Here is an 11,874-nt window from a genome sequence, read left to right as displayed (position 1 = left end):
GTGCAATAATGTCGCAAGTTAAAAATGCAAAATATAGCTCAACATTGAAAATAGAAGCATTTTAACCAGTTCCTTTTTTGATAGTTGTGGAGCACCAAGTTCATGAAGTCATAAAAGAAATCAGGAACCACTTATTCCCATTTTACATATCAACTTTATTTCCCTAATGTGTTAGCAACACATATCCAAAATTTTAACGAAATCCGTTGATAGTAAGCTTTCCAAAATGAAGTGAATTTAAATCATCAGTGATGTACCTCCTTTTGGCTTCTATCTGTAAAAGCATGTAAGCTACATTGATACCGATACCACCAATAAAACGAGAAGATTTGCCCCTTCATTTTGCATACCACTTTGTCCAATTTTTTTTTGTAATTTCTTTACAAAATGCAAAAAATGCAAAAAAAAATCAATGGGTGTAGTACCCCCTTAAAGGGACCATTGAAAGAAAATATGATTTGGTATCAAAATAAAGCCCATAAAATATAGAATCAATATCTAAAACAATTGAAGAACTAACTATTTTAGAAATAAAAATACAATGAAAACAACGTACTCGATTTACCCCCTTCCGACGCTACATCGCGCGTCATTGATCAAAAGTAGAAAATTGGGCGCTTTCCTGATGACGTCATTGTGGTTACGCGTTTTGTGTTGCGTTGACATTTTTGCCATGATAATTTGACAACAGCGATCGCGATCTAAATATCAGATGCAATAATCATGGTAATACAACCACAAATAATTATTTAAAGGTCAAGTAAAAACAAAATTCCAGTTGATTGTCCACATGTTATCAAAAAGAGGAAGTGGGGGGCCTTTTTATTTATCATTTATTAGTTATTTTTACAATGCAAATGGATCATTTAGGCCTATGTATTATTCCCGGACATTATTACTAGTTGTGTAATTTGTAGAGGAGGATGATAGGATCGAGGCTCTTGTTATTTGATGGTTCTCTGAGAGGATGATTAAAACAAAGCCTCTAAATTGAAATGCTTATTGGACAGAAGCAAATCTAAACTATTGACAATATTATTAACTTTTGAAACATTTAAAAAAAGAAGTTTTCCCTTATAATAAAGAAAATAGCATTAAACATTTCAGACTAACTCAGTGGCAATGCCATGCGAAAGGAAGCGGGCGGGGACGATCAAATGTTTTTTATATCATCATCAAGCATATATGCAGCTTCCTATTTTACTTATTCATAAATTCAACCCCCCGGTCAACATGACCAAGATTCCGATGACTTATATGTAGGCCCTACATGGCATATATAAAACCATAAAACTAGTTATGAGTATGCCTATAGGCCTATAATATAGTGACGATGTTGAGGGGAATATCGCCATGATGTGCCGGCGCGAGCACCTCCCATGGGTATTATTATTATAGGCCTAGGCCTATGTATTTTTTTCCGTAGGACCTACCTTAAAAATATTCAAGAGATGATTATTTTTTCCAAAACCTGACAATGGGTATAAAAAAGCTTTTTCTTCCATAAGTTAACTTTCAAAAGTGCTTATTTTCATACCCCAAACAATGCAAAGTAGGCCTAGGCCCTTTTATTTTGCTAATTTATTCCACTATAGGCCTACCATGTGTTATACGGGAGACTTGCCAATATTATTTGAGCCGTTGGCACTGGGGCAGTAGCTGAACGGCAGATGAAAAAGTTGGGTCAGAAGAACATGACATGCAAGCTGTTCTTGAAATAAATTACGAGGAGCGCCTATAAACATACATAGGCCTTCAATAAGCCATATGCTACAAACATCAAATGGGAAATATTTTAGGCCTACACTTATTTTAATCCATGAATGGTTTATAGGACCGGGGTAGGCCTAGGCTATGCGAAATTGATGTCAGTCATTTCTAAAAACGAAATATCCAGCCAGGCGCGCTGTATTTTACAAGATTTACCCAATCAACATAAACTTTGTAACTGTAGGCCTACCTTTGATAAAACGCTCGGACACTTTGCACTTTCAAGTATCAGTGGGAGTTGAGATTGGATTAGGCCTATAAGCATTTCCATAACGTAAACTAAAGGCTGACAGTAAATATTGTTCATATGATTGTTTGGAGTGGCCTTTAGGCCGTGTAAAATTAATATTTTGGTTCTCGTCCCCTCCCTCCTCAATTTCTGGGATTTGTCAGATTTTTTTTTTTTTTATTTTTTTCAATTTTTTTATACTTTTTAATGATTTATGAAATCTTCAAACATATAAATAAGTTTATTAGGGCGAATTTCTCGATAGGAGTCTTAGTAAGCCTTAGGCTTAAGGTGGCCTTGAGGCTTAGTAGCCTAGCCCGCTCTCGAAGCCCGAGTCTTAACTCTAGCCGGATTTCTTGAACGCAAATTCGACCTGGTCTTAGTGGCCTTGTAGGCTTAACGCTTGACAACCTCGTCCCTTTCTACCAGCGACTTAATTGTATAGGCAGCTGGAGGTAGATGTGCATATTCTGTTGTCCTCACGGTTTACCGTACTAACAAGGTTGCCGTCTCATTATTGCAGTGTTACCAGCGCAAAGACTAGCCTAGCCCCGCGGTCTTGTGCGTGGGCTTATACCATACACAAGTTGATGCAAGACTATTTTTCGGTTTTTGTGTCTTTTTAACTCTTTTATGTGTTATTTTATTTGCACTTTATTTCATTATGACCCCTGTTTGTGTGAATGATGCTTTGCTATTTACTCATTACTACAAGAAAGGAAAGTGTCATTTCCCTAAAACGTAAAGCAAAAAATTGTTTCACACTTCAAACTAAATATTCCAATGTTTGTCAAATTTGAAATATTATTTAAGGATATTTTTGGTGCAAAAACATAATCAAACATTATTTGACAACCACCGTGCTATCTACTGCTGATATTTTCATGTTCTATTTGCGAATTTAGCATGAGTGCTTTAGGCCTATATCATGCAAAACAAACATGTTTACTAGTTTTCTCAGATCTCAGCTATCTGTGCATGGTACCATTATTTATAATTATTTAAGCAGAACATATAGCAATATTATATATGATCTCATCCGTAAATTTCATTTGAATACTCCATGTATTATTGCTTCGTATTAAATATTTACCAATTTTGTCCTTCTTCCATTGCATTAAATTTATGCCCAACCTGGTATAACATAGGCACACCAAAATCATATATTGTAATACTTATGAAAAGACGGATTTGGGTATCAAACTAAATGCTTGGATAGGGACAGGTGGAATCATATTAGATCTTCATGATGATGATGATGATGATAGATAGAAGGTTTTGTTTCATGATCATTCAAACGTTTCAAGATCTGTTTCTTCGGGTATATAAACCAAACGACTCCGTTCACAAATACAATCATTTCTACCATCAAGATGCCTCCGAAAAGTCGAACGCAGGCAACAAATGTTCATGATAGAATTCAGTTGCTGCATATTTTGCAGCCCCAGCTTGAAGTCATTGAAAACAAGGCTTCCGACATTAAGTCACAGGCAAAGAAGAGGAAAGTATGGGAACAGGTGCATGTGGCATTTAATGCCAACCGACCATCTAAACCAAGCCTCTCCATCGCTCAACTTAAAGAATTATGGAAAAAAATGAAGATAAAAGGCAGAAAAAAGATGGATGAGCTGAGCCAATTTCAAAGGTATTCAAAGGGCACAGGGGTGGTTCTCCCAAAAAGGAGCCTTCCCCACCAGACGAATTGGAGGCTCTTCTGGGTGAAATGCTGGCGACCTTTGACACTGTGCCAATTGCAAATGATTTTGACGATGACGCATCTGAAGCCTCTGACGTATCCGACGCATCCATCTTACCAACCACTCCCAGTAATCCCGGTACCATTACCAAAACTAACGACCATTTCGACAAATCACTACCAAGTACATCAAGCGCATCAAATGCTTTGCCACCCATTTCAGCAATATTTGGAGAATCATCGCAACCCCTGATTAAGAACAGCTTAAAGAAGAAGAAGAAGGATAGGTATGGTTCTTTACATTTATTTATGTTTAGCATAACATACAATGACATGTTATTTTCAGTAATGAATGTGATTATTAAAGTTCATTTCGAACCTCAACAGATTACATAATTTTCGGTATTATATTAATTAATTTACTACATGTATAAATTAGGAACATATCAATACATTTTGTAAAGCTTCTAAATAAAAACATGTAAACATGTTACATTCAAGAGATGTGACCTTAACAATCAAATTATGTTGAATCACTGTACAATGAATGTAGCTAATGTTGATTCAAGTTCATTCTTTTTCACATAGGCTGCGAAACCCTTATTTTCACTTCGACAATAGATAATTATCATCATTATAATGTTAACATGATTTTGATTTAAACTTTTGATCCAAACACAAAGAATTAATTCCTACCTCGGAATTTTCAGATGGTACTCCATCTTTCATCAGCGAGTGAGTGACTGTAGGAATTAATTCTTTGTGTTTGGATCAAAAGTTTAAATCAAAATAATGATTTATACCAACACAGATGAACTTTCATTAACATAATGTTAACATGGTCGATTTATATTTCTTTTCCCACAGCAATATTTGGTTATATCAGTAGTTGATTATGCAAATGAAATGTCTAATTTATTAGCATGATTAGTATTCCAGCAAAATCTATAGGCCCTATAGATGTGGAAGATTTATCATTACAAAACAATAATTGGTGATGTTATTTTCCTGTGCTAAATATTTATTTCTAATTATTTTTACAGCATTATCACTTAATTTTCAGCATAATTATTTGCTTAAATGATAAATCTTCCATATATTATAAAAGATGTTAACATGATAAATTACACCATATTTAGGCGACGTGTTTCACGATTTAATATTTCCAGTGCGTACAACCAAGATAAATTATTATAGTTCGGCTTCCTGTACTGTTATCATGGTTATACCTATGCAATGCAAAGGCACATGGATACTTTTTTTTTTTTAAAACACTTCTTTCATTTGTATTTCACAGACAAAATTCACGTGTGGAAAAGAGGCGTCGCGTGGCATGTGACGATGAGGAAGAAAATGTCAAAGAGAAAATCAGCCCGGTTGACCAGGAACTGCTGCAAATGGCCCGACAAGAACACGAGATGAAGATGAAGATCCATGAAGTTACCTTGCAGATTCTGGAGATGAAAAAGAAAGAACTCATTAAGAAAACCATACACATGATTTCGGATGACGATGAGATTGAAGAACTTGCTCCCATGCATGGGGAAATATACCCAAAATATTAGAGTCAATAATAGCATTTGAAAAATAAAGAAATCACATAATATAAAAATCTTACAGTAAACAAAAATATTGGGTATCATGACATTAGCTAGCAGTGCTATGAAGTTCTCTATGATCTAAAGTGGCTCATATTGTAGAAGTATAATATCTCAAATTGAGAACATTTATGCAATTATTTGAAACAAATGAAAACAAGGAGGTGACTGGCTGTATTACTGTCTAAAACGAATCATCATGCAATGGATTCCCATTTGATATGCAATTTGTGTTGTGTTTATAATTTTGTAGTCAAACCTTCACTTATTTTGTCGTTTATACTCAATACACAAAATTGCTGTCTACCGTAGATATCACGTTATCAATTAGGCCTACAGGCTCTATCAAAATGTCTGCTATCCATCAGGTTTTGGATTTTATTGACAAGCCTGTTTTATGCCAAAATGCACATTGAATCTTCTTTAAATGCCCAATGCAGGAGTTATAATTTTTTGACCTTTTATAACATTCATCAGTAATTAAGGTAGCTCCTATGTCGCATTTTCATGTTATAGTCTTGTCCATAATTACTTGAAGTGATGGTGCAATCGTTGTGATACAGCGTGTACACCTAAATGATATACCTGCTCGTAGCTATCTACCGAAGATAGCAGTTTTATGTGTTATGTGAGGCATAGTATATAAGTTTACATTAAAACGTAATTTCCAGACATAATGTATGCATTTTATTATTGTTTTATTGACTGAATTTATTGAATTTGTAATAAATAAAACAGATCTCACCTTTATAATTTACACTTGCAATCTACCAAAATGGTTGCGAATTATTCCTAGGCGGATATCATTCCCATGTCTGTCATCCGGTATATCAGCTGGTGGCTCAATATCCCCGGCATCATCATCAACGTCGTCGTCGTCATCATCACTGCTATCGTCCTCGCTGCTATCATCGTCATCATCATCGTCGTTGTCATCATCACTACTATCGTCCTCGCTGCTATCGTCGTCATCATCATCGTCGTCGTCCTCACTTTCATCGTCATCTTCCACGACTTCACCATATTGTTGAGAAATGTTATGAAGTACACACACTGCAACTATGATCACAATCGTGTGTCGGAGAGCTGTATCAAGCCTCTTCCCAATAATTGGGAATCTTCTTTTGAGGACCCCAAATAGTCTTTCTACGATATTCCTGGTCGTTTTGTGAGCCGAGTTATAGTGGATCTGTTCTCTAGTTACAGGATTCCTGAGCGGAGTCATCAGATATCTTCTGACAGGGTATCCACTGTCTCCTAACAGAATGCCGTTAATATCACCTCTTTCAAACCTTTGTGCTATTGAACTGTTGGTGAAGATCCGGGTGTCATGAGCGGATCCTGGCCAACGTGCCACTACATTACGTATACGTAAACGTGCATCACCAATGACTTGGACGTTGATTGACGAAACGGATTTCCTGTTGATGAATGTCACTGCTTGTGGACCCCCTGGGCTAATTATAGGGACATGTGTGCAGTCAATCGCTCCAACTACTCCAGGAAATTGAGCAATATTATAAAAATCTTGCTGGACTTGATGCATTTCGTCAGGTCGAGGGAACTGGATAACCTGTTGCCGAAAACTAGCAATTGATCTTGCAACTGAATGTGCGGTACGGCATATGGAAGCAGGACTGATATTCATATCATCACCGACCAGTTTTTGCACACTCCCGGTAGCAAAATATCGTAAAGTTACTAATATTTGTTGAACAGGAAGGAGTGGGTTGCTCCTATTTGTTGGCCGTTGCAAGTTAGGTTCAAGCAAATCAGTAAGCCTTAAAACATTTCCTTTACTGAATCGGTAGCGCGATTTGAATTTGGCATCCGAATACTTCAGAAAAGGATCCTTCCTCTCCTGAAGACGCTCCATGACAGCAATTTGACGCCGAAGATTGCGTCTCGCTTCAAATGCACCCCTTTGGCGCCGTTGCTCCAAAAGAAAATTCATCATTCAAAATAAGTAGGCCTTATGATACTGATAGCAACAACAATTTTTCCAACTAACTCGAATGAACACAAATAAAATGGTGAAATGTTCAACTAATCGAACGATTACTTACTCATGTTAAATGAAAGACAACATCTGTTTCTCATAAATATGAAAGAAAAACTTTGCATTACAATTTAAACAATTGGTAAATTGCAATAGACCAAGGCTTGCGACCTAAGACCTGCTCTGAGGCAGGGCCAAAAAAAGCCGCTGTAAGCCTGGCCTAACAGGCTTGCGTAGACTACGGCTACGGAAGACTGATTTCGAGAAATGCAAATTTTACCGAAGCCTGTGGCTAATCCTACAAGCCTGGCCCACAGGCTAAGGAAGCCTCGAGGCTATGGTAGCCGTGCTTCGGGAAAAGCATTATCAGTTAAGCCTGGTCTTACGACCTCTTAAGCCTTGAGGCTAGACAAGCCAACTGCTAAGCCACCCGTCGAGAAATTCGCCCTTAGAGAACAAGCATCACTTCCAAGTCTTTTTGTGGTACTCTAAGGGGATTAACCCACAGAATCTCACATTAAAAAAAAAAAAAAAAAAAAAGGGCCTCATCGTTTCCTCGAGCACTGTTGGAGAAGACCGAAAACTACTGACAATGCTAATTTTACATTGGAAAAAAAAAAAAAAAAAAACACCTCCCTCCCTCATCAATTCATGAAAATCCTCTGGACGAGAACCAAAACATTAATTTTATACGGCCTTATGTTCCTCTCGTGGTTCTTTATCTTCAAATTTGTTTCTCATTTTCATAGGCTTTTCAAAATAAATAAAAATAAATATATAATAACGCCTTTTCCCAGATCTCGGAGGGTTCAAAGCGCTGTAATTTCGCTGCCATGGTACTTATCACAATCAGATCTGGCTGGATGCTGCCGAACCTGTCGCAAATCTAGCCGCACTTGGATTGTAACATCCACCAATTATCTTTTCAGCTCCCCAAATTTCATTGGGTGAAAGAAGTTTTGATAACCAAACAACTAATCACCGATTTTTGAGAAGCAGGAGGAAACTGGAGATCCCGAAGAAAACCTGCGGGATCGAGATAAACCAAGTTCACATGAGTCTTTGGGCCGCGCGCCAGGGGCTTGAAGTTGAACCCGGGACCTCAGTAGTGGTGCAAGGCGAGGAAACAACCGCGGCAACTCCCTCTAGAGAACAAGGACCACTTCAAAGTCTTTTTGTGGTAGGGCCTACTCTAGGGGTTTATCCCTCAGAATCTCACATTTGAAAAAAAAAGTGCGTCATCGTTTCCTCGAGCACTGTTGGAAAAGACCGAAAACTGCAGACAATGCTGATCTCATCAATTCATGAAATCCTCTGGACGAGAACCAACATATTAATTTTATACGGCCTTACCTAGGCCGCACGCCCGGGAGGTAGGCTAATTAGGCCTAAAGAAATTAAGTCGCATGTCATGGGCTAACCCGAAACATCATTGCCTTCTCTTTCCTATCCTCACCAGATATTTCAGAGGAAATATAAGTAAAGAGTTGCTATATCAGAATGCCTCAGTCAAAACAAATGATACTCTCTTGCAAACGCCGAGCAGCTAGCACTGACAGCTTTGACTTTGTCTTTAAAATTGAAGGCCTAGGCCTTACTTACTTATATGTTTCCCCGTTGTTGGCCAATTTTGTAGGCTTTTGCCCCCCCCCCAACTTCACTTTGCCCCCTCAATGCCCCCTCCCCGAAAAAATTCCTGGCGCAGTGTTGTACAATAGATAACAAGGAGTGAATACAGTGATAATCTACAGTAGATATAGCAGGAAACGAATCTGAGGTATAAAATGGAAAAAAAATCCCTATGTTATTCCAGCACCACATGGCTGATGTAATGCCTGAATTCCGAACTTTATTGAAATTTTCTCATATGAATTGGTCAAAATCATGAGAAAAACAAACAAAAACGCATCCCCACAAAAAAACAAAAAACACCTAGCCTATATGATTCGACTTTTGATAGGCCTATATAAATATGTAGTTTAGGCCTACATTTACAAATGGACGCGTAACATGCATGATTAGGCCTAAATTTACACTCTCTGCTTTGAAGTTATAGTTCTTTGCATAATATTTTGATATTGTTGGTAAAATATTTTGGATTTCAAAAAGAAGGCCTATCAGCTTCAATTGTAGGCCTATAGCTTCATCATTCACAAATATAATCCTGTAGTTCTTGATACGTACGGCAAGTTGCGCTTTTGTTGCCATCTGCATGATCTGCGAGAGAGGGCATTTGAAACGTGGTATGTCTATGGGCTAGACGGACCCATGCGTAATTACGCGCGCGTGTGCGTCAATATGTCGTGTAGCAACAAATGGTCAACATAATCCCGCGTAATCGTGGCAACGCTTCAGACACCGTACTGAACTCAACGAGTCCAGTGCATAGTCTCGCAGCTCTGCGATTTTTAAGTTTTTTACAGGCGTTTACTAGTTTGTGATTTTGAGTCATTTTCGTTTAGTCGAAGTGAAGTCGGCGTGAGAAGTCAGAGAAGTGAGTTTGCGACGTGAGAAGTCGCTGATTTATTTTAGTTCAAGTGACGAAGAGTTTCGGTAAGTACATTTTTCTCTTACGCATTGTACGGTATCATAGGGGCCTAATTTATGTAGACCTATATTGAATTTGGCACAAAATATGGCAAAGATTGGTCTAAATTCTGAGGTAGGTCTTTAGGCTCGGCTAACTAAGTAGACCTATTGCTAAAATAGATGGCACCGGCTATGGGGGGGCACCGGGTCTGGTGGGGGGGGCACAAGCCGTTTTCGACAATTTTACTATGGGGTGATTTTCTCAATTTTCAAATCGATTGGGAGGCACGTGCCCCAATGCCCCTACGCCACTGCAAGGTCGTCTCGCTCTCTTCTTTCTTTTTCTAACTTCGTCTAGGCCTACATGTAGTTTAAGTTCGTTGTTTTCCCGTTTTCTCTCCTATCTCATGGCCGCTCCGCTTCTCTTTTACATCTGCCTTGTCTCTCTTGGCGATCCTGACTTTTAGACCACCCGCGCTATATAGGGCTCAAATCGAGCGTAATAGTAAATTTGTAGCACTATGTTTGTTTTTCCTTTCATGTTAATTATTGAAAAGAAAACATAACAAATCGATTCACATATAGAAAAAGTGTTTTCAATGTCTTCTGCATGGGGCTCTCAATCATGTTGGTGACGTTACCTGATGAAGGAGACTCTACCGACGTGACATACAGAATACCACTCATTCACTGCTTATTTATTTCATAGGCCTACCTTTGCTTTTCTTAGCTTCTCTAAACTTCGTTCGCTTCTCTTTCTTTTTCTAAACTTCACTTCTCTCCCTGTGTGGTGTGTGGGGGTGTGTAAGTGGGGTGGGGATGTGTCCCTATGTGGTTTTCTTGGGGGGGCTAGCTGTTTAGCATGTAGCCTACCTATCTTTGCCTATGCAATACCGCGGAAACATACCTGCGGCGCGTCATCGGTTTCCCGGCTACACACATGGATAAACATATACGCGCTTATACATACGCATTTGTTGAATATGCAAATCACCCACGCGAAAGCATGTAATGGTTAATGATTGCCCAGAGGTATACATATAGGTCTTGAAAGCGAAAGCACCGCCAGTGATTGGACCAAAGTTGGTTTACTCACATGTTTCTGCCAGACCAGCCGGGGTGCGGCAGATGCGCCAGTGGGTTGTAGGGGTTATAAGAAATGATGATCTTGAAAACGTAAAGAATAAATGCGGATGTCTGATGTAATACCTCCATGCTGCCAGATTTTGGCGTGGACAAAACAAATATTGGGGTAACCATTTCACAAATTCTAAAGACGTTTAAGACAAATGTTAGTAGTCGACTTGTCGTGGGATGTAGGCCTACTTGATTTACTGATGGGCGATGCACTCGGGTAGTTACCACTGTTTGCTGTCACTGTTAGTTGAAACTACAAATAACTTTGTAGCTCCTTTGTATATATTATTCGAAATTTCACGTTTTTAGTTGTCGATCAACCCTACTAGATACCTGTAGGGCCTTTCACCATGGCACTGCACGCAATCCCTTAAAAACTCCGATATACCCCGCAATTGGGCGGGTGGGCCTGTCACTGGGTTTGTAGCTTAGGAGTAGGCAAATAGCGTGTTTAAAAGGTCATAGTAGACCGGGTATTGTCGAAGTCACTGAAATATATCGTAGCGAAATTCATAGGCAGCGGAGGGGGGGGGCGGCCCCCTACATTTGTGCAAGAGGAAACGTCCCCTAAAAGTCACAACAGAAGAAAAATAAAGCATTAATCGCCATGTGCATTTGTCTTCGTAGTATCAAAAACACTTGTTTTGGGACCAAATAGGGTAAAATTGCAAATTTGATCCACAAAATAGCAAAACATACCTAATTTGGGGCTAAAATGGTCTGATTAAACATTTTGGTCGCTTCGCGGGCGTAAAAATTAAAATACCCCAGTAAAACCGGAACAAATTATGCTCGTCCTCGCCCCCCCCCCCCCCACCCTAAATTTTAATGCTTTCGCCAACACCGCAAATGGCGAAATTAACAGTTAGTTTCGAAAACAACTCTTACCTTAATTTACTTTGACTTTCAACCAATC

At 38.7% G+C, this 11,874-nt stretch overlaps 2 protein-coding genes across 2 annotated transcripts; one reads left to right on the top strand and one right to left on the bottom strand.

Annotated features, from left to right (window-relative positions):
• Window positions 1–2,597: 2,597 nt before the first annotated feature.
• LOC140145764 (uncharacterized) lies at window positions 2,598–5,346 on the top strand. Its single transcript, XM_072167441.1, has 2 exons — window positions 2,598–3,982; window positions 4,993–5,346. The coding sequence occupies exons 1-2, from the start codon at window positions 3,723–3,725 to the stop codon at window positions 5,258–5,260; spliced, it is 528 nt and encodes a 175-aa protein (XP_072023542.1). The 5' UTR covers window positions 2,598–3,722; the 3' UTR covers window positions 5,261–5,346.
• Window positions 5,068–7,331, bottom strand: LOC140145763 (putative nuclease HARBI1). Its single transcript, XM_072167440.1, has 2 exons — window positions 6,039–7,331; window positions 5,068–5,149 (listed from the first exon to the last, which is right to left on the bottom strand). The coding sequence occupies exon 1, from the start codon at window positions 7,248–7,250 to the stop codon at window positions 6,048–6,050; it is 1,203 nt and encodes a 400-aa protein (XP_072023541.1). The 5' UTR covers window positions 7,251–7,331; the 3' UTR covers window positions 5,068–5,149; window positions 6,039–6,047.
• Between the last annotated feature and the right edge of the window lie 4,543 nt (window positions 7,332–11,874).

Source organism: Amphiura filiformis, unplaced genomic scaffold, assembly GCF_039555335.1.
Source record: "Amphiura filiformis unplaced genomic scaffold, Afil_fr2py scaffold_597, whole genome shotgun sequence".
In the NCBI taxonomy this organism is placed as follows: domain Eukaryota; kingdom Metazoa; phylum Echinodermata; class Ophiuroidea; order Amphilepidida; family Amphiuridae; genus Amphiura; species Amphiura filiformis.
Note: the sequence above shows the minus strand (reverse complement) of the source record. Positions and strands in the feature narration are given on the sequence as shown.